Raw genomic sequence first — 26,184 nt, 5'->3', positions numbered from 1 at the left:
ATCACATAGAATTTATTTTTTCCTAAACACATTAGAAATAGAAATATTACTGTTGAATTGTGTAAAGTGAATATGAACTTGTTTTCTTTGCAGTATTTGAGGTCTGAAAAATACAGAGCATCTTTTCTGTTATTTTTTTTGCAAATTAATGCAAATAGAAACACTATTTTTATTTGAAATTTTGTAGAAATATTGTTAGTAGTTCACAGAATAAAACAGAAATAATAATTTTACCCAAACACATATCTATAAATATTAAATTCAGAAAAACTGAAAATAATTTTGAAATGGTCTCAATTTTTTTCCTGGCTGTAAATAGTGATTTGTTTTAAGACATTAGAGGATTTTAAGTTTTGGTTGATTCTGAAGAGTATAAAATGTGAGACACTGAATATAACATGTTGGGAATTCTGTATTGAAAGATATATTGTGAAATCTGCAATTCATTTTTTTTATAAATTGTACCTAAAAATAAGCTGCCAATAGTCTCAGCATCCCTGATAGAAATGAGGTTTCCACAGGCTCCAACTGCTCCAACTTTAACCCATAATGATTGAAAAAAAAATGTTAAAAGGAAATCTTTGCTTTGCATCTCCACACTGACCGTTCGAAAAAATGTTAGCACATTCAACAGATTCCTCTCAATAAGCACTTTCAACTCTTATTGTTTCTTTATTGAAATCAAGGTGCACGCAGCCACACACGTGCATGCACACACACAGCATATACACCATTATTTGAGTCACAAAGAGAACAGAGAGCTGTTGTTAATATTTCACATTCTTCAGTATGTTTCAAGTAGAGCAGTAACATCACTGTTGCTGGGTGTTGCGGTATGTTTCACCATCCTTCGGCCTTCATTTGTAATCAAATGTGGTCTTCAGGCTAATATCACGTGGTTGTCACTCACCAGGAGGTGAAGCCAAGTGTGAAGGTCAAAAGAAGAGAAATGCTGGTGAAGAAATGTACAACACCAAGAGGTGCTCTATTACGAGATAATGTAGAGAAGAGATCAATGCCACGGGAATTGTTACAAGAGTCCAGCTTTTATCACAGAAATACCTAGACATTCAAAAGGTGGTGCTGAAAAGCATTTGCGATGTGAAAAATGTTCTTACATCATAACCTGTTTTACTGCCAATGAAAACGATTAACTCTGGCAGCGAGAAACACAATAGAAGAGAACCATATGAACACTGACACCCGTAACTCAAAGAACCACTTGGCATTAACAAATACATTCTTCAGGAAAGACAACATCTTACGGAAATGCTACGGTTAAATCTCAACACAATCCAACGTGTGATTCATGGACAAATACTTAACATTCACAGTTTAGCGACTTTTCTGTAGTATTTTCCTTGATAAGAGTGAACAGAAAACACTTTCATTAATAATAAAGTAAACATTATCGTATCATTATCTGCTGTATGGTTATGTGAAGAATTCACCAGACTTTTCTTGACTTTCTTGCTTAGGCCAGGTATACACATGATTTAGGAGAACTGCACTTAGATTTGGGTGTGAATCCTCTATAGCAGTGGTTCTCAAACTGTGGTACGCGGTACCTGAAGAGACCCCTGGGGGTACGTGCCACGACAGGAAATTAAAAACTCTATATATTAATTTGCATTTTGTGTTTTAAATACAATTTCAAATGTTGAATATAAATACGGAATACATCTCAGCCTATGTGCAATTTTAATATAGTTGTATGAATTATTGTTTATTGATCTTTTGTCGATGTAACTCGGGCGCATGACAGGCAGCTGAAACACAGAGCGGGAGCAGACAGACGCTTGCGAGTCTCTCTCTCTCTTCCGATGAGCTGCGTGTAAATTAAGTTTCTTGTGTATTTCTGCACTTGAACTGCGCTAGTTCAACACGTGTCTGCATCTACTAGAGGTTAAATCAATGAAGCGAGCGTTACGATTAGTTTTGAGGCATTACTTTGATAAAAACTGCTGCAGTGAAGTGTGAGTCTCTGTTTGTTATATTGTATATAGCCCTTCCCTTGATGTTTAAGTATACATATATTTATCTTCTGTGTTAAATAGGCCTATACTTTCCACATTGTTTGTCTTTAATATAGGTTTGGAGTCTTTCTGCAAGTCCCCACAAAGTTAATAAATCCCCCTTAAAGTCCCAGTGAAATAAAAAATGACAATGCCTATTTTTTCAAAAAATATTGCAGCGTTTATTGTAAATAGTTTATCAATGTGGGTCATTCTCTTTTTAAAATTTGTGTGCCCTCATAATCTTAAGGTAAAATCTGAAAATGGACTTCCTTCCTGTAATGACTATCCATCTTAAATGACGTAAGACGGCTTGGGCGGAGCATCTGTTAACTCCTCCCCTTCAACTGTCAGTCTGCTCCCAGTTCCATTTCAAAATGCAACGGCTGTTTTTATACATCCAATCAAATCGCAGAGAAAGACGAAATGCGTCAAAATATGGACGTAAAAACTTCCAGTTCACGGGGACTTTAAAAGTCATTTACAGAGCCCTGTTTCCAGTGCACTACAGAAAAGTGTTTTGTGTCCACTATTACTGCTGACTCACTTGAAAAACATGGAAAAAACAGATGGTAAATAAAAAAGTGTTTGTATTATTAATAATACATTAGATTTGGAGGACAAAGTGTAAAGATAAAGAGTCAGCTTTTAATTTGAGTCTTTATTCGTGTGTTTTCTATGGCGGTCATTAGGTGGTGCATGGAACAACTAATTTTATTAAAGGTGGTACTTGATCTGAAAAGTTTGAGAACCACTGCTCTTTAGCATTAGTTTGTGTGTGCACGTAATACAGAAGTCACACCTGAATTTGCAAATGTTTAATGCCATTAGTTCTGTTTTGTCAGCTATTGGAAACTTTTGTAAACCACCATAAGTGACAAGTGTGTACATGGCCTCTAAAAACCAACGCATATACAGAAAGTCTATTAGTGTACTTCCTCCAAGTAAACATCTGTGTATACTGTCTCTGCGTTGAGTATTTCAAGGCTCCAGGTTTTCTGAGTTCAAGTCTTAATCAACGTCTCAGGTAAACGTTAGAATACAAATCAAAAATCTTCCTTTCAAAATAGACCGTTCTACTACTAATCATACAGTCTATTAACAAGAAGCTCCATCAGGAGGGCTTTAACATTAAAACAGTGATAAAATACTGATCTTCAAACATGATCATTTACCTTTTTTGGACAACAGTTAAAAATACACATTTAAAAGAGTTTGAACTTGAAGAGTAAACATAGTACAACAGGTAAAAAAGACCACCAGCAGAAGTACAGAACAGTACGTGCACTACAGGGGAAATATTACTCTTCCTCCATTGACTTCTCGATCTCCTTCAGCTTCCGCACAAACTCTTGTGCCTCTCGGTCTCCTACTCTAGCCTCCAGCATCTTCATGATGGGCTTCTCTGTATGAAGAGAAACAGCACAGTCCCAAATGAATCCATCAGGTCAGAGAAAACAAGAACGCTTGGGTGTCAGACCTTCCAGTGGGGAATGACATGTGTAATTGAAAATACGTTAAGGAGGAAGGCAAAATGACATCGGACAGGCTACTAAGCGACAGATACTATATCAAGCAATGTCAGAAAAAAATAAAAAAATTACTTTTTGATTTCATGTATGCACTTATTTTATGGTATGTTTGTAGTTGTTTTTGTAAACGAAACGAAACAAAAAACTTACTTGGCCTTGTTAACCTCATGTTCATATTATTATAAATACATTAAATGTTAAAGCTGCAAAACAAATTTACTTCATGTACTATAATACTATACTATATGTACTATCATACTATAATCGTACAATAAATAATTTTTATAAGCTTACCATTTGGTTAAAGGAAGGAGGCAGATTTTAGTCATTTTTATTTATCCGCTTCTTAATGTATATCATTTCATTTTTATGTACTTAATAACTATTATTACTTATTATTATATTCATATTCATAGTAAATAAATATGAATTTTTTCTATAGTACAATAACATATATATTTATTATTATTTTTATGTATTTAATTATTTCTACCCAAAAAGTTACAAATTGCAGCTTTAATGTTACCACTCAATACTAATTAAATGTCATGTCACAATAAAAAATCTTTGAAAAAATGTCAAGCATAAATTGAAGGCAGACATTTTTATGTACACTTAAGTGCCCAAAAACCTTGTATGGCCACTGTTCATTCAAAGATGACTGTCTCATTTAAAATACATTTTTGAGTTTCCCTTCCACACAGACAATTAGAAAACCCAGAAGACAGTTTCTATTGTTTAATGAGGAAATGACTTGTTTAGTAGCTGAATAAAGCTGACAAACGTACCGCTTGGTTTTTGGCGGGACAAATGCAGGATGACAGGCTGAAGGGTCTTTCCAGCGGGTGTGGCGCTCGGTCTGCCCGGCCAGCAGAAGTCACTCAGTGGAGCTACAGCCTCGCCGGCAAAATCGTTGGTGGACAACCAATCATAGTCCATCACAGTGAAGGTCAGACAGGCACATCTGTGTCTGTACTGCTCTGGGCTGACATGGCTGTCAGTGAAGAAGCAAAAGCTGGATCACTCGGAGGCATTTCGTATCACAGAGTCGATAACAACCATGTTCCGTCTACTAAAACAGAAATGAACTGACACTTACAAGTAAAAAAGCTCATCGAAAACTGGATGCAAGGTTTTGAGCTTCACTTGAGTACGCTGACTGCGCGACGTGGGGAAGAGATGGTGAGGACAGAGCTCCACTATGACAAACGGGTCGCTGAGCCCTAAATTCAGAGAAGTGAATTCACATCCAATCCAGACTCAGAGACTCATGTCAGAGAAAAGAGAAAAGCGGAGCGTTTGTAATTCAGATGTACCGTTAGCATCCAGAGCAATGAGATCGGCTGCATGCAGTATCTCCACAGTAAGTCTTTGCTCAGGGGCATCGTAGTAACACTTCACACTGATACGACCGAACCGACTGTGCTTAAGGATTCTCTGTGAAACAAATGACAGGAGATTATAGCACATAATACAGTTTAAAGCTGTATCTTTAGCTTGACACGGCACACAAGATCTCTCCTTCTTGTGATTCATTTGACTCATTTTCAACAGAGGCTCTCCAAAGCTAGTGAGCTGCCTACCAAGATTCTTTGGCATTATGCAGTATTGCATGTGTGCTCCAACATGAAGGTTGTTTTAAAAGTACACTTTGAAAGTAAAATTCACTTTGGCCAGTTTTTAGTGTGTCCTTGTTCACACAAATACATCTTCTTCTCTTTGTTTTGACCTTTTTAAGGTCTTTTAAGGGTGTTTTTTGAGCTTTTTAATGGAATATAAGCTTTTAAAAAATGTAGATCGATTTGAAAGTGAAAACAGAGGCTTTTACAAACTGAGGCATTTTAGCCAAGTGATGCAGTTTGCTCGAAAAAAGCTGGTAGACATAGTTGGACTACTCTCCAGTTTTCAGATGTTTTAGTGTGGATGAGTAGCTATGGGAAAACGCAACCTGATCTCACAGGAATTCGTAGCTATTTTACGAGGTGGCTATTTGTATGAATTCATTTGATGTGAATCGCACAGAATTGTGCGATTATGAAAAAATGCAATACTTAAACCCTTCCCCTAACCCCACCCCTAAATCTAACATCACTGGCGTCCTAAAAAGTACGAATAAGATATGTACGTACGAATTCATAAACGTACGAATTCATGTGTATTAGCCACCTAGTTATAGTCCAATTCTTGTGGACAAAGAACTTCTTTTTGTCAAATGCATCTGGATTAGTTTAGATGTCGCTTTAGCAACATGTCTTGTCTGCCTCAAAGATAAATGATTCCCATAATGCATTGCTATAAATAATTTCATCCCAGATGATATTAAGACAAGCATGGGCTCAAGAACAGTAAATCCCCGCTGTTGGATGCCGTAATCTACATTTTGCTTACAAAAATCATCTTTCGACAATGACGGCCTTTCAAAAGCAGCTGCCAGATGTTTTTTGTGTAACTGGTTTAGAAAGTTGAAACTTGGCAACATCATATTGACGCACCATATGTAAATATATGCAAATTACAACCAAGATTAATTTAACACAGTTGACAGAAGTTTGACCCCATGTTTTGGTTTGGATTCTGTTTATGAAGACATCTGCCCATGTAGACAGCAGACATTGAGTCAGCTCACCAAGATTTGAGACACAGTCGGAGACTTCGCTCGAAATCTTACGCAGTGCAAAGAATGCTTAGTCAAAGAGGAAATGACTGATGTAGACTTTTAATCATCAGAGGAAGGAATGATATCTGTGATGTCTTAGCTCCTAATCAACACCTCCTCTCTCTGCAGAGCAGGAGCTAAAAGCTGTGGCACCCCAGCAGGACTCCCACCCACCTGCTGGGAGATTTTCTCCAGGAAATACTGCTCGATCAGCTCAAAGGACGAGCATTTGTTCAGACGCAGCTCCTCGTCCAGGGCCTGGTGGGAAGAGTGAAAGCAAAGCAGATGAAGCCATGCATGTTTGTTTGGTCATTGGTCAGAGAAGAGATTCATACCTTATAATCTCCACTTTTAAGATCCTCCAGGAGCAGCCCGTCTCCGTCAGCGTGAAAAAAATGCACCAGTGCCTGTGTGAAAAAGGACTTTCTATTAATTGGCACCAAGGTGTCATGTTAATAGTTTGATTTAAAGTACCAGACTGAATCTCAGTCTTTCTTTCTGCTGTGGCTCGACTGCATGGAGACCTATACATATTATCCTAACACACTTGAGATTTGCTATGCTAAAAGACCAACTATATGGCGGCTGACATGTTCGCCCCACACACTCGCTCAGCACACAACTTCATTTTTAATATGCATCATAGTTCATTAATGCAAGATGCATTATAAGGGCACTATGCTAATAGCATTTAAGGCCAACACCCTGTATACACCTACGCAAGTGGCGCGATGCAACGTGACAAAAGACTGTAGAACCAAAGATTTAAAAGAAATTCTGTCCCCACTGGATGTAGCACGATGTAACAGCAAACAAATTGTTCTTAATAGTTTCTAATGTTTGTTGTCGTGTTGCATCGCGTCACTCGCGTGCATGTATCTCATTTGCATTGTGAATCTAGGACTAAACTATGACGTTCACACGTTCACACTATGACGTTAACAATAATGATAACTATAACTGTATTAGCATGCACATCAATGGTTGATAATGTAATGGTACATTTCAAGTTAGCTGTTCTTACAGCCACGAAGACAGATGTACAGTAGATGTTCAGACAGTTGCTTAACACTTCACAAAGAAACAAAATGAAAAAATACACTTATATACAGTATCAAAAAGATGGGAGGCATTGGCCAAAGCCATCACTCTGTTGACAGATATGTTGTGTTTTTAAGACAAATTTCAACAAACTTGTGTATGAGTCAATATCAGCTTCAAGGCATCCAAGGCATCAGAGAGAGCAAACCACATTCAGGAATCCGATCAGCACCAGAGACCATTTGCCAGAATGTTTTGTCATTCATGAGTTGAAAAAAATTGCTCTGAAAGTGAATATTGTTATAGTTGTGGCATTGCTATTCTCTTACATTCTACATACATTTTTAAAACTCTATTTTTATAGTTAGAGTTATCATAAATGGTGTGAACGCCCCTTAAACCAGTACAGGCCATGTGTGGAAACAAATGCAACCATCAGTGGGTACTATAAATTCTTACTGAACTCCAAACCCCCCTTAATTGGCATTCGGCACCATTCTCAACGGATCTAGGGAAACTGACAAATCTTGGTCAGCAGATCATGCCCTGCTTCATGACTCATCCGCGCTGACCTCTACTGTGTACTGGAACCGTGTGTAGAATTCCACTTGGACGCCCCTATTCTCTGCCACAGTGTCAAGGATCATCCGCAGGAGCAGCTCCCACAGGCTCTGCAGAACCCTGCGATACACAATATCCAGAAAGATCACGCTCACGGACACGCTGACCTCCTTCACACAGTAATTTTCAACTTCATAGCATTTGGAGAACATGCTACTACGTGTAAATTCCCATGTCATTACTGTAATGGCTAAATGGATGCCTCTTAGGTCTGCAAGTGTCACTTTAATGAAGAAAGTACAATAATTACCTTGTTAGATTGTCTTTAACCAGGGACTCATTGAGGATGACTAGAGTGTCATCTAGGTACTTCATCAGGGGAGCAACAGCCTGAATCAGATCATCAGAAAGCACACGGACATAGATTTAAGTACACCTTATAGCTGAATTAGGCATGAGTGAATTATGCTAATATGAAATTATTGCAGTCGTCCATTTACATACCTCATCATTGTTAATGGAGTCTGGAGAAAGGCTGATGTGTTGAATGCATCTTCTGAGTTCAGGAAGCATCTGTGTAAAACGAAGCATGACATTTATATTGCATTCCAGGAACATCATTGTCACCATTGCCCACAGATAGGTTTTGTTTGTCTACAACAAGCCCCCGCCCACTCACCCAATTTCTAAACATATCTTGATTTCTGGTTGTTTTATTTTAAAGAGTACATAACATGAGATCATGAAAATGACATTTCATGCAGTGTGTAATGTTGCTGTGTTTGATAGTAAGCAGTCTGCCAAGTTATAAATCCGAAGGTGAATGAATAACAAAGTTATTGGCTTGGAAAAAAGGGAGTCGACTCTGAATCATGCAAACGAGTCGTCCCTAGTCTGATTCGCGAACCGCTGCGGATTTCGTCACTACATATAGTCCCCGCCTACATTTTGCTAGGACTGCCCGCGAAAACATCACTCTTCGGGAGACCAATCACAGCAGACGAGACCATCTGACCAATCACATCAGACTAGGCTAGCGGAAAGGAGGGGATTAGACAGATGAATCACGGAACGAATCATTTGAGAGTCAGTCAAGAAGTAAGGTAAGAATAACTGCCTATTATTACTAAATAATTGTGTTTTTACACCTTCTATGTACATAAACTTGTTGTTGAACACTCTATAAACCAAAGTAGGACCTTAAAAATCCCTAGTTCCCTTTCCGACAGATGGGGTTCGTCCCTGAGAACCAATTGCTTCCGACTACTTAGAAAAGGCCAATGAAAATTGGTTTCAATTTGCATGCCGGACTCCGCCCCCGGAAATCCGGGTATAAAAGGGAGACGGCGTGCTTCATTCATTCACCTTTTGTTCTTCGGAGCCTTCGCTTGTGAAGATCAACTCTCGCTACTACTTAGCAACTCCAGATTGCCTGTTCTACGACATGGTGCAGCGGACGGTCCCTTCCTGCGGCGACTTCCCCTGGGTGTCTCGGCGGTTCCAGAGGTGTTCGAGCTAGCAGACGGTGCCACACCATCTGCATTCTAAAAGAGCAAATTTCTCCAGCGTGGCATGTCCCACTGTTCTCGTGGGTGCAACACACTCATTGAGGAGGGGGACGGACAAGAGGTCTGCTTCCAGTACGCTGGGGCAGCCCTTGTGGATACGTCCTGCCCGCTCTGCGGGCGGTTGACGATTCAGACGTTGCGTCACGGGTGGCTGTGTTCCCACGGGGCTCAGCCACCACCTCGTCTGCTTCCCGTTCCGTGACGGCAGGACTACGGCCCTGCCGCCCGCTACAGCGAGCAACAAGGGTGATATGAGGATTACTGTGAGCGCTAATCCGTCAGCCACTGGCTCGCGGACCGTTCGCACCTCGTCTTGCTCGTCTGACCGTTCCCCATGAGACGGTCCGCCGTCTTATTCCTCAATCACGTATCGGACACGGTACGTGATGATGAGATGTCTGTTGCAGCATCGGAGGGTGACTTACTGGCATCAGACTCGGACGATTCCTTGAAGCTCCCTCTCTCGGGGGGGTCGAGATCAGGAAGAAGCGGACGTCAAAATGTCAGCCATGCTTTCCAGGGCCACCGGCGTTGGGTTGCAGTGCCCGCACTGCCTCTCCCAATGCTCGCGGCTGGATACATGGTACCTCGGGTTTGAGAGCGGCTCAATGCCGTACTCGCCCAAGTGCCGTGTTTCCCCGGAAGTGCATGAGGAACTTAGTACGACCTGGAAAGCCCCCTTCGGCGCGTGCACATCAACTAGTTCCATCACCCTTTCTTCCCTCGATGGTGGAGCAGCTAGAGGATACGTCGAGTCCCCCTGGGGCTCGACCTAGACTCCCGTCCAAAGCACGTAGGCTTTTCGGCATCCAGGATGTCGAGAGCTTACTCTGCTGCGGGCCAAGCTGTCCCCTCTCTCCACGCTATGGCCATCTTGAGGCCAAGGCGTTCAGAGAGCTCCACGAGGGTAAGACCAACCCAGCGCTTATGCAGGAACTCCGCGCCATCACCGACCTCGCTCTACGGGCGACCAACGTGACCACGCGGGCCCTAGGTCGGGCGATGTCCATACATGTGGTCCAGGAGAGACACCTCTGGCCAAACCCTGCACAGATGGGTTGCGAGAAAGTCCGCTTTCTCGACGCAACCATCTCGCAAGGGGGGGCTGTTTGGTGATACTGCCAAGCCACAGTTCTCGACAGTAAAAGGAGCAGACAGAGGATATCAAGCATATCCTCCCCCGCCGCGACTCGGCCGCCCCCTGGCCGTCGAGATCCCGTGCACCCTCTGCTTCCCAGGAGCCCTGGTCCTCTTCGACACTCCGGTTCCGGTGCCCCCACTCGGCGGCCCCCCGGGAGACGTCGAAGAGGAGACCACCACCCCATCAGCAGCCGCGGCGGAAGCCGTAGCGGCCCTCATGGGAAGACCCGAGGGAGATCGAGAACACCTTTTGGGCCCGACCCCAGCCATTCCATTGCTGGTTGGTCGATCCGGGACGGTTCCTGCCCTGTCCCAACTACCCACTTCTAAAGGTTTTTCTTTCTCTCTTTGGGTGTTTATCACAGCCGCTCTCACCCTCTACACGACGGTGTTCGGCAACTCGACGTTGCGTCATGGCGAGGCGCAACATCGAATGTACATTGAAGCCCTCAGCACTCTCAAATCGACGGTGCGTGGAGCTGCATCGCCAGGCAGGCGAACCAGCAGAGCCAGTCTTCTTCCCGGGGGCCTGCCCCCGGCGAGAGACCCACACTGCCAGCCATCGAACCACCCCCCGGGGGGTCGATGAAGCAGATCGTACCCTTAGTCCCCCTGTCGCGGTCCCTGGGAGCTTGGCTCGAGCTTCCCACACCGTCACGGTGGCTGAGGAGAACGATCCGTCTCGGCTATGCTATCCAGTTCGCCAGAAACCTGCCCAAGTTCCGGGGCATCCTCGCCACCTCGGTCAGAGGCCGGGATGCTCCCGTAATACCGGGCGAGGTCGCCACCCTTCTGGCGAAGGGTGCGATCGAGTCCGTCCCCCTAGCTGAGATGTCCAAGGGGTTTAACAGCCCCTACTTCATCGTCCCCAAAAGAGACGGGGGGGTGCGCCCCATCCTAGATCTGCGTACCCTGAACAGACACCTGCACAAGCTGCCGTTCAGGATGCTCACGCTGAAGCGCATCCTGACATCTGGCAGATGTCAGGATTGGTTCATGGCAATCGACCTAAAGGACGCTTAATTTCATGTCTCGATTCTCCCTCGTCATCGCCCGTTCCTACGGTTCGCTTTCAAGGGTCAGGCATATCAGTACAGAGTCCTCCCCTTCGGTCTGTCTCTGTCTCCATGAGTCTTTACGAAGATCGTGGAAGCCGCCCTCTCTCCCCTCAGGGAGAAAAGTTTGCGGGTATTCAACTATCTCGATGACTGGCTTATCTTGGCACACTCGCGAGATCTGTTGTGTGCACACAGGGACCTGGTGCTCTGGCACCTAGATCGATGAGGGCTACAGGTCAACCGAGAGAAGAACAAGCACTCCCCTGTGCAGAGCATCCTCTATGTTGGTATGGAACTCAACTCTGTCACCATGACAGCGCGACTGTCCACAGCACGCGCCCAGTCGGTGTTGAACTGCCTGGATCATTTCAAGCAGTCAGCGGTTCCCCTGAAACTATTTCAGAGGCTCCTAGGACACATGGCATCCTCGGCGGCGGTGATACCCCTCGGGCTGATGCACATGAGACCGCTTCAACACTGGCTTCAGAGTCGAGTTCCCTGGAGAGCGTGGCACACCGGCAGCAGGCGGATGATGATTACGCCTCGCTGCCGACGCACCCTAACCCCTTGGTATTCCATGACCTTCCTTCGGGCAGGGGTACCCCTAGGGCAGGTACGAGGCATGTCGTGGTGACGACGGATGCCTCCCTGCAGGGTTGGGGTGCAGTGTGCAATGGGCACGCAGTGTCGGGGCTTTGGACGGGCCCCCGCCTGCGCTGGCATATCAATTGCCTAGAGTTGTGGACCGTGCTACTCGCACTGAAAAGGCTGCAACCTCTCGTGCAGGGCAAGCACGTGCTGGTCCGGTTGGACACCACTACAGCAGTAGCGTATATCAATCGTCAGGGTGGCGTTCGCTCACTGCAGTTAACATGACTCGCCCGACGCCTCCTCCGGTGGAGTCAGCAGGTGACCCGCTCTCTGCGTGCCACGTATATCCCAGGCGACCTGAACCAGACAGCCGATGAGCTCTCTCGTCAGACTATGCCTCGCGGAGAGTGGCGACTCCACCCCCACGCAGTCCAGCTCATTTGGGTGCAGTTCGGGCAGGCCCAGGTGTACTTGTTCGCCTCCCTCGAAACCACCCATTGCCCGCTTTGGTACTCTCTGACCGAGGGTCCCCTCGGCACGGATGCCCTAGCGCACAGCTGGCCACGGGACAAGCAGAAGTACGCCTTCCCCCCAGTGAGCCTCATTGCACAGATCCTGTGCAAGGTCAAGGAAGAGGAGCAGCAAGTGTTACTCGTTGCACCACACTGGCCCAACCAGACTTGGTTCTCGGAGCTAATGCTCTTGACGACAGCTCCCCCCTGGCCGATTCCCCTGACGAAGGACCTGCTTTCCCAGGGGAAGGGCACGTTATGGCATCCCAGGCCAGACCTCTGGAACCTCCATGTCTGGCCTCTGGACGGGACGAGGAGATCCTGAGTGGTCTGCCCCCAGCGGTGGTAGCTACCATTTCTCAGGCTAGGGCACCTGCCACTAGGTGACTGTACGCCTACAAGTGTCGCCTCTTCTCAACCTGGTGTGCTTCTCGAGGAGAAGACCCACAGAGTTGTGCGATCGGGTCCGTGCTGTCCTTCCTACAAGAGAGACTCGAGACTAACCTCTCCCCCTCCACACTGAAAGTGTATGTAGCCGCCATTGCCGCTCATCACAACTCAGTTGCTGGGAAGTCTCTAGGGCAGCACGACCTGGTCATTGGGTTCCTAAGGGCGCTAGGAGGTGCAATCCGCCTCGTCATGTAGCCCTGACAGGTCTCACCAGGGCCCCCTTCGAGCCCCTAGGGGATGCCTCTCTTCCTCATCTCACGATGAAGATGGTTCTCCTTATGGCGCTCGCCTCCATCAAGAGGGTAGGCGACCTACAGGCATTCTCCTTGTCCCCTGACTGCCTAGAGTTCGGACCCAGGGATTCTCACGTTATCCTGAGACCTCGGCCCGGCTACGTGCCCAAGGTTCCCACCGCTCCCTTTCGGGACCAGGTGGTGAACTTACAGGTGCTCCCCACTGGGGAGGAAGACCCAACCCCGTCCGTGTTGTGTTCAGTACACGTGCTGCACCTTTACTTAGACCGCACGCAGAGCCACAGAGCTCTGAGCAGCTCTTTGTCTGTTTTGGAGATCAGCAGGGAGGGCTGTCTCAAACAGAGATTGGCGAGGCGCCTCTCTGGCAGACATCTGCAGAGCTGCGGGTTGGGCTACACCCATCACCTTCGCGAGGTCCTACAGCCTCCGCGTAAAACCGATATCGGCTCGAGTCTTGCAGTCAGGCAAGACTGGCGGCCGGTAGGGTGTATGCCTATGACAGTACCTTCCCCCTTTTTCCTAAGGGGGTCAGTGTACTAACTAGCCTCCCTTCTTCCCCCACTGGGTGAAGAACAGGCACTCCATCCATCACTAGCAAGCACCTCCTGTGGGCGGGCTGGGAAGAGCCTGCTTCGTTGAGATTGTGACAGGGCACAGTGTTATGGCATTTTCCATTGGAACCCCATCTGTCGGTTCGACACAACGTCGAGAGACCGACAGAAAGGGAACGTCTCGGTTACGTTTGTACGTTTACTCCTTGCCACAACACGTGCTGTCCTCTGCAGCAGTCGTGAGAGGTCTCAGGCTCCTCAGAACAAAGGTGAATGAACGAAGCACGCCGTCTCCCTTTTATACCCGGATTTCCGGGGGCGGAGTCCGGCATGCAAATTTCATTCGCCAATTTTCATTGGCCTGGAAGCAATTGGTTCTCAGGGACGAACCCCATCTGTCGGTTCGACACAACGTCTCGTTCCCTCCATCAGGGAACCGAGGTTACAAACGTAACCGAGACGTTATGTACTCTTTAAATAATTTGAAGTCTTGTTGAGCCCTCTACTGCAGTGGTTCTCAACAGGGGGGCCATGGCCCTCAATGGGGCTCCATCTGATTTCCAAGGATTATTCATATTTTAAAATTGTACAACATGAGCATTGAAATACAAAAAAAACTAAAAAGCAAGATATTTCTTATTATTTGGCCATTTCTTTAATGAATAAACTCTTTTTTCGGTTAATGTCAAGCTTTCTTGGGTAGAAATTGTGAGTTTTTGTGAGTAGAAGGGGGGCTTTTGAATATTGTTGAATACAATGGGAGTCAATGGAGTCAAAAAGGTTGAGGACCCCTGCCCTACTAGGTCCCAGCCCCCTGGTGGAGAAAGTTAGTGTGACCACCCAACCAAGCTTTTGGTTTCTACTTCTGTGCTGTCGCAACAGGTAACCTGGGCAGCAGCAAAAACAATGGACCTAAATACTGATTCTCATAATAATAAAACAAGCATGGACAAGGATGTTGAATGTGGAAGCCAAGAAACATCAATTATCACTTAAATCTCCTATAGTACAGTTTTATTATGTGAGTCTTAGACCCTGTGTTAGGGCAAAGTTCGTTTAGTGAAGTACTGTAATCCCACTGGGCGGCCATATTTGCTACTTCAGCCAGCTATTACAGTCATTGATCTACTTAAAGGGATAGTCCACCTAAAAATGTAAATTCTGTCATGAATTACTCATCCTCAAGTTGCTACAAACCTGTATACATTTATTTGTTTGGTTGAACACAAAGACAGATATTTGGAAAAATGTTAGCAACTAAGATTTCTGGTGCACCATTGACTACCAGGGAAAATGATTGTAATTTAAACACAAAAGAAGATATTTTGAAGAATTTAGGAAAACAAACAGTTCTGGGGCACCTTTGACTACTATTTTATGACTACCCAGAAATCTCAGTTGCTAACATTTTTCTAAATATCTTTCTTTGTGTTCAACAGAACAACAAACATTTATACAGGTTTGGAACTGCTTGAGGTTGAGCAATTCATGACAGAATTTTCATTGTTGGGTGGAGTATCCCTTTAACATTGCTTACTAATTACACGTCACAATAAAACAACATGTTTCCCACAAACAAGTAAACCTGACATCAACTGTTACATGAAATCTGTTTCTTAAGTGCAAATGGCACCAAAAAATGCCATGCTATTGTGCAACGATCAGCCATAACAATTAACTATTGCCTCTTTAACTGCAAGGCAGGACTTCCCTTGCTAGACCAGCTGTATAGTGTTGCACTTTTCCAGATTGTGGCGAGTCGCCCATTTCCCAATCAGCGTCGCCATGGATACGGAAGCAATCAACCCGTACACCTGCTGGTCATCAGCACATACAGCTCGTTCCCGCAATACTGATCCATCACCAACCGCACAGAGCCCCCGGAAGAACCTGCACGAGCTGATTTCCCCAAGTTTTCCCACTGCTATTCTCCTCACCATTAAATAACCTTGTAAATAAACCACCCTCCGGGGCTTTAAAAACTCGCTGAAAGTGTTCGTCTCGTGTCTGCACGCCACATCTGGTGGAGAATGCGGGCATATTGACACGGAACGAAACCACAGTTTGCAACACCCCGTAATCTCTGTGTTCTTTTGCATCCTAGGGATCCGCGCTCTCTCTCTCTCCCCCTCAGACTGAACGAGATGGAAGAGATCATTCGCCGACTGGCCGAGATTACCACTCGCCAGCAAACCGCGTGGCGGAAGCAGCCGCCACCAGGATACCGCTCCCCGACAGCCAAGGATCGGCACACCGCCACCTCACCAAACTCGGCGACCTGGACGACATTGAGGCTTACCTACACACTTTTGAGGTGATTGCGGTCCGGGAAGGCTGGGATAAAACCGACTGGGTACAGATCCTAACACCGTTTTTGACAGGGGAAGCCCAACGTGCGTACTTCTCTATGCTGGCCCCTTCGAACACGGACTATGATGCGTTGAAAAGGGAAATCCTCGCCTGGGGCAGTGTGTCCCCAGTCAACGCAGCCCAACAGTTTCACGAGTGGACATTTACGGAAGCAGTGCCGATCCGCGCTCAGTCTGCACACATCACACGCCTAGCCCACCTCTGGCTGCTGCATGATAATCCCACAGCCTCCCAGGTCTCCAAGAAGGTGGTCATCGACCGCCTGTTGCGGTCCCTGCCTCGACGCTTCCGAGGACCAGTGAGCATGAGGGATCCGACCACCTACCGGGAGTTAGTCGAAGCGGTGGAGTTGGCGGAGGTGGCAGCCGCCCGCAATGTGGGAGAGAGTACACATGCGTACATGGAGATACCCGCAGTGTCTCAACCCAACGTGTCACGATTGCAGCTAACCCCGGATCTTGGCCACTGGATGTAGGAATAGTACACGACTTACCCGTACCGGTCCTCCTGGGAAGAGATTGGCCGGGGTTCGAGCAGCTGTTGGCCTGCGTGGTGCAGCCGGCGGGAGAGGGGAACTACCGACGACGACACCGGCCGGCGAGACAGAGGAAAAGCGATCCCGTATTGCTGGCCATGGAAAGCGAGCGAGAGGGTGAGTGCAATTCTCAGTCAACTAACCTGTTTGCTGATCTGTACCACCAGGTGACCACAGGATGCTCATTTGGAAGAGAGCAAAGAGAAAATGACCGGCTGAAGAACTGTTGGGCTCAAGTCCGAATAGTGGACGAGAACATCCGCCAACCCGCACCTCACCCGATCCCGCATTTTGTAGTTCAGAATGGTCTGCTCTACTGTGTCGCTCAGAGGAGGGGGGAGAAAAAACGACTGTTGGTGGTACCAAAGTCGAAGACAAACACCATCCTGGAATTAGCCCATGCCCATCCTCTGGCCAGACACCTGGGGGCCACCAACACAGCCCAACGCATCCGCGATCAGTTCCACTGGCCAGGCCTAGAAGGGGATGTCAAGCGATTCTGTCAAAGCTGTCCCACCTCGCCGAACCGACCTCCCCCCAGTCCTCTCATCCCCCTGCCCATCATTGAGGTGTCCTTCGAGCGTATTGGGATGGACCTGGTGGGTTCGCTGCCGAAGTCTGCCCGCGGTCATGAGCACATCCTCATCATCGTGGACTACGCTACGGTACCCTGATTCCCTCCCCTAAGAAAGGCCACCGTGAAGACCATAGCCAAAGAGCTCTTCCTGTTTTATGTCCGGCTGATGGCGGACCTCTGCCACCTCCTCAAGGTCAAACAACTACGGACTTCGGTATATCACCCCCAGACGGATGGTTTAGTGGAACGGTTCAACCAAACCCTCAAGAGGATGCTCCGATGAGTGGTGGCAGAGGACGGGCGTGACTGGGATCTGATGCTGCCATATGTGCTTTTTGGCATCCGTGAAGTGCCCCAGGCCTCCATGGGCTTTACCCCGTTCAAACTCCTGTTCGGGCGACAGCCCCAGGAGCTCCTGGATGTCACCCGTGAGGCCTGGGAGCAGCAACCGGCCCCTCATTGCAACGTCATTGACCACGTGCAGCAAATGAGGAGTCGCATCGACCGGGTAATGCCCCTGGTAAGGGAGTACCTGGCCGAGGCCCAGCACGCCCAACAGCGCCTGTATGACCGGCCCGCCCAACCCCGCGAGTTCTTGCCAGGGGACAGGGTGTTGGTCCTCACCCCATCAGCCACCTCCAAGTTCCTGGCCTCGTGGAAGGGACCATATACAGTCGTCGAGAGGGTCAGGCCGGTCGGTCAACTATCGAGTCCGTCAGCTGGGATGACGCCAGGTGGGACAGCTGTACCACGTGAATCTCCTGAAGAAGTGGGTGGCTCCCCCGGCCCAGATGGCCGCCTTTGCGGAAAAGGAACCCCCCGTGGTACGACTGGGAGAGCAGCTGTCCCCCGTGCAGAAGACTGACCTCAACGCCCTGGTCCATCAATTCGAGGATGTGTTCTGCGAGAAGCCCGGGTGGACACAGATCCACCACGAAATTCGCACCCCCCCAGGAGAGGTGGTTAGGCAGCGGCCATACCGGGTCCCGGAGGCTCGTCGGCTGGATATAGAGGAGGAGATCGACCGGATGAAGGAGCTCAAGGTGATCGAGCCTTCCCGCAGCCCCTGGTCCAGTCCCATCGTCATGGTTCCCAAACCAGATGGCACTCTCCGTTTCTGTAATGACTTCTGACAACTGAACGAAGTCTCCAGCTTCAACAGATACCCCATGCCCCGACTGGACGAACTCCTGGACCGTCTCAGGAAGGCCCGGTTCATATCAACCTTAGACCTCACCAAGGGGTACTGGCAGGTACCGTTGTCCCCAGCATCCCGAGAAAAACCAGCCTTCAACACACCCTCGGGACATTGGCAGTACAAGGTGCTGCCCTTCCGGCTACACGGGGCACCTGCAACCTTCCAGAGAATGATGGACATACTTTTACGACCCCACCACGATTACGCCACGGCCTACATAGATGATGTCGTCGTCCACTCGGGGAGCTGGGAAGAACATCTCGACAGATTGCGGAGAGTGCTCCTCGAACGCTGACGAGCGGGGCTGACAGCGAACCAAAAAAATGCCATCTTGGGCTCGCCGAAGCACAGTACCTGGGGTTCCGGGTCGTCCGAGGACTGATACAACCCCAGCTGAGGAAGGTCGAGGCCCTCCAGAACACACCGCGACCCACTAGCAAAACCCAGGTACGTGCTTTCCTGGGGCTAGCGGGATACTACAGGTGTTTCATTCCAAACTTCTCTTCCGTAGCCAGCCCCCTGACCGACCTGACCAAAAAGGGGCAGCCAAGACGAGGTGGAATCCAGAGGCGGAGAAGGCATTCCAGACACTGAAACAGGCCCTGGCGTCATCCCCAGTGCTGCACGCCTCCGACTTCGGCTGCCCCTTCATCCTCCAGACCGATGCTTCCGACACCGGCATGGGGGTGGTCCTATCCCAGACCAAGGAGGGAGAAGAACACCCGGTGGTCTTCATTAGTCGGAAGCTTACCCCAGCCGAGACCCGCTATGCCACCGTGGAGAAGGAGGCCCTGGCCATCAAGTGGGCAGTCCTGGAGCTGAGGCATTATCTTCTAGGACGGAGCTTCTCACTGGTCACCGACCACGTGCCCCTTCAATGGATGTCCAGGGCCAAGGAGACCAACGCCCGGGTGACCAGATGGTTCCTAGCGCTGTTACTGCGCTCTGCTATTCTCCTCACCATTAAAACCTTGTAAATAAACCACCCTCCGGGGCTTTAAAAACTCGCTGAAAGTGTTCGTCTCGTGTCTGCATGCCACAACATTTATAGTAATAGAACTGAAAAATCGACAATCTTCTTTGGTTAGGGTCAGTCATTCAAGTGCGATTATAGAGCTACAAGAGATTGTCTCTCAGCATAAAGTCTGTTTAACTCTGTAGCTTATACTAACCAGAAACGCACTCTTTGATGTAAAATTACCAGTAACATTTTGCTTATAACATAGCATTTACAGTAGCAGCTGTTTGACGTAATGTGTTTGTGTGCCATTACCTTATCAGTAAGGTGCGTGATCAGACGTTTGGCCTCCCTCTGCAGGTCAATGTCAGCATTGTACAGCTGCCCGTTCAAGGACTTGTTGACCTGTTCCTTCCCTTCCAACCCGCAAGACTCCTCCATGGCCTGTTCCAGCCCCCGCCAGTCGAACTCCCGTGGCAGACCCCCCAGAAACAGCCGCACATGCTCGGTGCTATTCAGAGCGATGCAAACCTGCACAAGAACAGCAGCCGGGAAGAGGAGGAGAAGGGGAGATTGGAAAAGAGGTAAAAAGTGGGGAAGGAAGTAGGAAAAAATAAAGAGGTCTAAACGGGGGGAGGGGGAAAGAGAAAGCACATGATGCTAAATGAAAAGGGGGGCGCTGAAGAGATCAGACACGCAGCGACAAAGACGCACCGCTGAGACGTCAGTGTTGTCAGGGAGAAGCACTCAACGCTGACATTTACTTCACTCGTAATAAAAGCCAATGCCCCCCTCCACCGCCCCCATGTACCTGCACGATGAAGCTTTTGTGGTCTTTTCCCAGCTGGTCCCTCTCAATCTTGCGCTTGATCAGCTCGGCGTAACACACCGCCTCGCTGCAGAAATTCTGCCGCGCACCAGAAAGAATTGCGTTATGTGGGTGAAACCATCAATTCTCCTTTCCATTACTAGCATGCTTTTTATGTTTTTGACCATAGAACCCCAGCTGTGCGAGTTTAAACTGCATGCTTATGAAAGTGGAGCTCGGAGCGTAGTGGCACTCACGTCCGTCAGCCGTGTTATGAAAATGAAGGCTCCCGCTGAATCAGGCCACGCCAGCTGGGCCCAGAACCCTCGCACCTGGCTGAAGCATGCTGTAACATCCACCGCCGAGGAGCTGTGTTTCGTCTGACTATGGATCGGCTCCAACTGTACATACACATTCAAATACACGCAAGTAAAACATGTTATGCTATGCTGCAGATGCACATTTATTTATACATTCGTACTAGGGATGGGCATTTTTGATCATATTTTATTTTGAGTACTGGACCGGTTTGAAAAACAAGTACTCGGGGGCTTGGCATGAGTGAGGGGCAGGGCGTGTGCGTCATGACGATAATAAAAATATTTTAATTACAACACTGATACGAAAATGTTGATAAAGCTATGACAAGATTGAGTTAATAATTAAATCAACACTGTTAGTTTATTAAAAATTCACCATCAGTGTTTTACAGTAAAAATATCAGTGTCATCTCCTGCCCTGTCATTTTTAATTGGTCAGGAATAGTCATTTTTACTCTTGCTTAGTAACCACTGTGCCTTTTTAATGTAATTTGTTTTATCACTCGAACCGTTGCATGCTATTTCATCCCAATCGCATGCCAATGTATACTTTTCCATATTCCAGTAGTGGAACATGTGGCAAGGTTTCCGAGCCCCGATATTAAAAGCGTTATTATTGCCATCAGCCACCCTGCTGTCTAGATTTAGCCATCGGTTTTGAAAATCCCACATGAGTTAACCACAATTGTATTTACCTCAGTGGTTTGACCCCCTGCTCACCTGATCCATTTCAACAGCTTTGCGGATTCTTTCAGTAGACTTTTCATGCACAATCTGCAGCCATTTGTGAATAGAGGTCTTGAACCAGTTGTGAAATCCAGTCAGAGCCAACATCTTAGTATCTCTGAAATGGCCACATTCAGATGAACACTTAGCAACACTCAGAGTTGAAAACCATGCCAATTACATATACAATGATCTAACAACCCCCAACGAAACCGATCGCCCTAGCTCTATAAAAGCCTCTTTCCATAATAACCCAGCAAATTAATAAGCACTCAACCCCCGTAGATTTTGAAAAGAACCCAGTGACTAACTTGAGAGGCAGGAACTCCCTGAAGCGCTTGAGGGTCTTCAGTGACATGAAGAGCTCGAACAGGGTCTCTCCCATCGTCTGTGTGAGCCGGGAACTTTCCTGCTCCAGGTTTCCACAAACCCGCTCCATCGCGACGCTCACGTCATCTGCCACCTGGAGACGCGAGATTAAAGTTTAATTTCCATCGACCGACCCGTGTTTATCCAAGCAGGAATTATTTTTAACCGAGCTCTGGGAGCATCCCCCAGGGCTCTCAAACTTACAAGTTTCTCTAACTGCCGGTAGGAGATACTGAAAAAGTCGACTTTCACAGAGCTGAAAGAGAAGACACAAAAACAAGGTGTTTTCTGTTCTATTTTTTCAAATAGTGTTATAATACAGCCCTACATATTCAATGAAAACTGAAGCGTGTTGTTTTAAGTTGAAATACGTTAAAATACTTTATTCTATCTCAGCTCAATATGTTGATTGTTTGAAGGGGTCATGTGGTGCGAATACAGTAAGTGTTTTTCTGTGTCTTTGGTGTGTTATAAGTTGCCCGTGCATGTATTAGTCGCGTAAAATTGCACAAATTAAAGTGTCGGAGCAAAAGATGCATTCTATCTAAAAGTGAATGCTCACCCAGACCTGCCTGAAACGCCTCGTGTAACCACACCCCCATAAATCTACGTCAATTCGTGGTATGATTTGACTAAGACTGCCCAAATGTATACACAAGTAAGGTGGGCATACCTGTCAGTACAGTTGCTTTGGAACCTGATGTTATAAATATGGTAAGAGGCGTTACATTTCCCTCACACGCTTGCAGTATTTGACCAATCACTACGCACTGGTTAACTGGCCAATCATAGCACACCTCGCTTTTCAGAGCAATGAACTTTGTTAAAAATCTGCGTGTTTCAGATGGGTGGGGCAAAGAGCAGATACAAACACGCACGGTATGTGGAAAATACAGCATTTTTTAACCTTAAATAGTGTATACACATTGCATTACATCTAAAACAAACGATAATATTCGTTTTAGCCGTGTCATATCACCCCTTTAAGTTTGTAACACGCTGACTTTGTTACGTTAAACCAATATCATGAGAAATAAGATTGCTCAATGCTCTGCATTCCGACTAGCTCACTATAGCAATTTTGGTGTTTCTCATGATGACACTCAAGATGTCTCTACCACCTAAGCTACAGGAATACATTGTGCAATTTCATTCCAGGACACAGGTGTCACCGAATAACCCATTTCAGTGTTAAGCAAACTGCTACACAATTTACCTGTAATATAGTTTGTTGTACACATTTTGGCCTCTCTGAACATCAGCACATACTGCATCAACCACCAGAACCAAACGCCTCATCTGTTCCTCCAAAGTCTGTGAAGACATGCAGTCACGTGAGCTAGAAAACCCTGGCCTGACCAACACTTGCTTGTTTGGTTAAACTAATAATAAAACTCCATGAGCCTTATCCACAGCACTGTCTTTTACAGATATAACAACCCATAATAAACCCAAATAAAATCTAAACACGCAATAAAGAATGCTTGCTTTACTGTATATTAAGTGCTGGGTAATATAACACGTAATAAGAAGGACGCTATAAGAAACTAGATGTGCATTTTCACAACTTATGGTCTGCAATAGCTAAATAGTTCAAATTATATTGAAAACACTTTTGATTGTAAATAATAATCATAAATACTCACCCCTTCATCTGGTTTAATGTTTGATATTATTCCTTCATACCACTCAACTGTGCCTTTCTAAATTAAAGAATAAGAAAACAATATCTTATAAATGATGATCATAATAGTAATAAACTGCATGCTATATACACTCTTAAAAATAAAGGTGCTTTTTGTCTAAATGGTTCTATAAAGAACCTTTAACATCTGAAGGTTCTTCAGATTATAAAAAGGTAAGAAAGAGATGGTTCTTCATAGAACCTTTGACTGAATGGTTCTTTGTGGAACCAAAAATGGTTCTTCTATGGCATCGCTGTGAAGCACCTTTTAAGCACCTTTATTTTTAACAGTGTAGTGTAATGTTGAATCTTCTGTTTAAAATGATCAAGTGTTTCTCACTGCTGGTCTGGATTATCATACCTTTATAACTGTCGCAATTTCCAAGTGTAGTTCATTGCGGTTTGAACACACTGCTCTAAAAGCTGCCATGGACTGCATGTGACCGACACTCCTAAAACACACACACAAACCATAGATCAATAACCAAAAAACATACAGTTTGAACTTCAATAAATGTATTGTGCTGTATGTCTCTAGGAATGTGTGTACTTGTAGTAGCAACTCGGAAAACCCGTCAGGATGTCAATTTTTATGCATCCCGCTACCCAATCCAGATGGGTCGGAAAGGGCATATCACCACGAGCTCCTAGACACAGCTGCTGCAATTGACTGCAGAAATATTTGGATTCAAATGGATTTTGGTCTTTCGGTCGCAAAATCGACCGTACTCATGTTGTGTGCACAGTATGTGTGCACGTTTATGATTTTTTTGTAGGGTTGTAAAACAGGGTTAGTACAAATGAGAACCCATCTTACATTTAGTCTAAATGGTTATCATTTTCTTGTCAATATTATTTTTGATCAATAATTCCTAATTACCAATGTTATCTGTGTCATCTAAAGGCATCTGGTGAATGAAATGGGAAAAAATCTGTGTGCTCTCTCTTTCTTACCCCAATTACCCCATTGTTTGATAATGCTTCTGAATTTGTATGGTATTGTGCATGCTCTCTACATACAGTTTAGCTTCACCAGGGTTTAAGAAATGATTGTGAATATAAATTTACCTGAGCATAAGCTCACAGCGTATGATGGCAGCTGAATTGTTGCAGGGGAACACTTGACGCATGCTCTTCATTTGAGACAGGCAGTAATCACAGTAAAGCCTGAAGCTTTCTGCCAAGAAACCCTCCTGCACTCAGAAACATATAATAAACAGATTAGACCCAAATGAAAAGAATTCACTCCAAACTAGAGCCTTAAGTTTCAAACTCCACAGCCACTTTCTTAAAGAGTCTTTCAGCAGAGCGCTAGAGTCATCATCACTCGCTGTGTAACAGCATGTGAATGTCACATCCAGGATCAGCGAACTACAGTACTGTACAAATACTCATTTTACAATTTGTACAGGTATTATACAATTTACAGTATTGACAGTATACTTAGAACTAGAACTAACAAAAAATCTCATGACAGTTTAATATCGCTACTGTCCTTCTGAAACCTTGTATCTCCATATTTCATGATATTTATTCTTTTTGCCATAAATCATTATTATTAGTCACCCTTTATGTTTGTCACTAGGTTTTGCAAATATCTAACCAATTTAATCATTTAAAAAGTACAGTGTTTTTCCATTTCCTGAAAAACAGCGAATTTGGACATCCGAGGTTTTGGAAGGACTGCAACATGTCAGTTTTTAAATATTTCTAAAAATCATGTTTTTTATTTATATCATGTTTTTATAGTGTTTTATTGTGTTAGTCAGGTGTATTTTTGGAGTTCATGCCCTTCGTGTATTCATTAATCATACATTGAATAGACATTAATGGAGACATTTGACAATGACGGAAATATGTAATGTGTGTTTATTGCTGTGTGTGATCGACTTTGAGATCTACAGTACTCACATTTTCATTTACAATATGATAAATACAAAAATTAATCATTTTATTAACACTGTTTTATTATTTTGCACCAAATAATACCGAAAGTAGAGTAGCCATTCATAAAAAAACACAACAAATCTTTTACTTCTGAATTAAAGAATTAACAGCCAGATTAATAAATTATCATATGATCAAAGTCATCACTGGCAGCTCTAGTAAAAACCCACCAGCTCGCCCTGCACGCCGGCGTCCTCCCACTCCGCCTCCACTGTTTTCAGCAGTCTGAGGAGCAGCGCGTAGCTCATCCGTTGAGAGTGGTGGTGACTGCTGTAACACTGCCAACGGCTGAAAACACACGCACAAACATGCGCTTTACACGCTAGTGTCAGTCTCACTGTTGGCAGGGACATAGCTGTGGCATGCAGCGATTATCAGGATGGGTCTCGGTGTTACTGAACCAGCATTTGCAGTTTTCATGCTGTTTTGCTTAAGCTGTTAATAAACACAGGTTTAACATTTGATACACACATGATAGCCTGCTGTAGGGGAGAGAGGTCGGCCTGAACTGCATGATGGGAGAGCACGGTCCACGCGGCCACGCACACCTGCCCGTTCCAGTTAAAAGGCTCTTTCTGCAATTAAAATGGTTTATGAAGGTCACAATAAAACACAAATGAAAACAAATGTTAGGCGATCACGGATAAACAAAAAGCGCACCTTAATTTGATTATGTTCGTACTCCAGAATCTGGCTCAGCATCTTCTTGTGAATGGTTACGTTGGAGGCCATTTTACTCAGCGCTGTGTCTCTCTGTTAAGTC

General features: G+C 45.8%; 1 protein-coding gene across 1 annotated transcript in view; it reads right to left on the bottom strand.

Moving 5' to 3' along the window:
- Positions 1-642: 642 nt before the first annotated feature.
- baiap3 (BAI1 associated protein 3) overlaps positions 643-26,184 on the bottom strand; it is a 49,996-nt gene continuing 24,454 nt past the window's right edge. The window contains exons 13-34 of the mRNA XM_057347033.1: positions 26,082-26,174; positions 25,893-25,996; positions 25,592-25,709; positions 24,543-24,667; positions 23,836-23,926; positions 23,437-23,493; positions 23,007-23,104; positions 21,995-22,046; positions 21,733-21,884; positions 21,416-21,539; positions 20,633-20,776; positions 20,379-20,474; positions 19,883-20,098; positions 8,310-8,378; positions 8,116-8,195; positions 7,817-7,925; positions 6,539-6,610; positions 6,378-6,461; positions 4,864-4,984; positions 4,647-4,770; positions 4,336-4,541; positions 643-3,420 (exon numbers count right to left, since the gene is read on the bottom strand). Of these exons, the coding sequence (XP_057203016.1) occupies positions 3,317-3,420; positions 4,336-4,541; positions 4,647-4,770; positions 4,864-4,984; positions 6,378-6,461; positions 6,539-6,610; positions 7,817-7,925; positions 8,116-8,195; positions 8,310-8,378; positions 19,883-20,098; positions 20,379-20,474; positions 20,633-20,776; positions 21,416-21,539; positions 21,733-21,884; positions 21,995-22,046; positions 23,007-23,104; positions 23,437-23,493; positions 23,836-23,926; positions 24,543-24,667; positions 25,592-25,709; positions 25,893-25,996; positions 26,082-26,174 (2,439 nt within the window). The 3' untranslated portion in view covers positions 643-3,316. The remainder of the gene's footprint in view (positions 3,421-4,335; positions 4,542-4,646; positions 4,771-4,863; positions 4,985-6,377; positions 6,462-6,538; positions 6,611-7,816; positions 7,926-8,115; positions 8,196-8,309; positions 8,379-19,882; positions 20,099-20,378; positions 20,475-20,632; positions 20,777-21,415; positions 21,540-21,732; positions 21,885-21,994; positions 22,047-23,006; positions 23,105-23,436; positions 23,494-23,835; positions 23,927-24,542; positions 24,668-25,591; positions 25,710-25,892; positions 25,997-26,081; positions 26,175-26,184) is intronic.

The sequence above is a fragment of the Triplophysa rosa genome, linkage group LG11 (assembly GCF_024868665.1).
Source record: "Triplophysa rosa linkage group LG11, Trosa_1v2, whole genome shotgun sequence".
Classification (NCBI taxonomy): Eukaryota; Metazoa; Chordata; class Actinopteri; order Cypriniformes; family Nemacheilidae; genus Triplophysa; species Triplophysa rosa.
The sequence above is the reverse complement of the archived record's forward strand: the minus strand, read 5'-3'. Positions and strand labels throughout refer to the sequence as shown.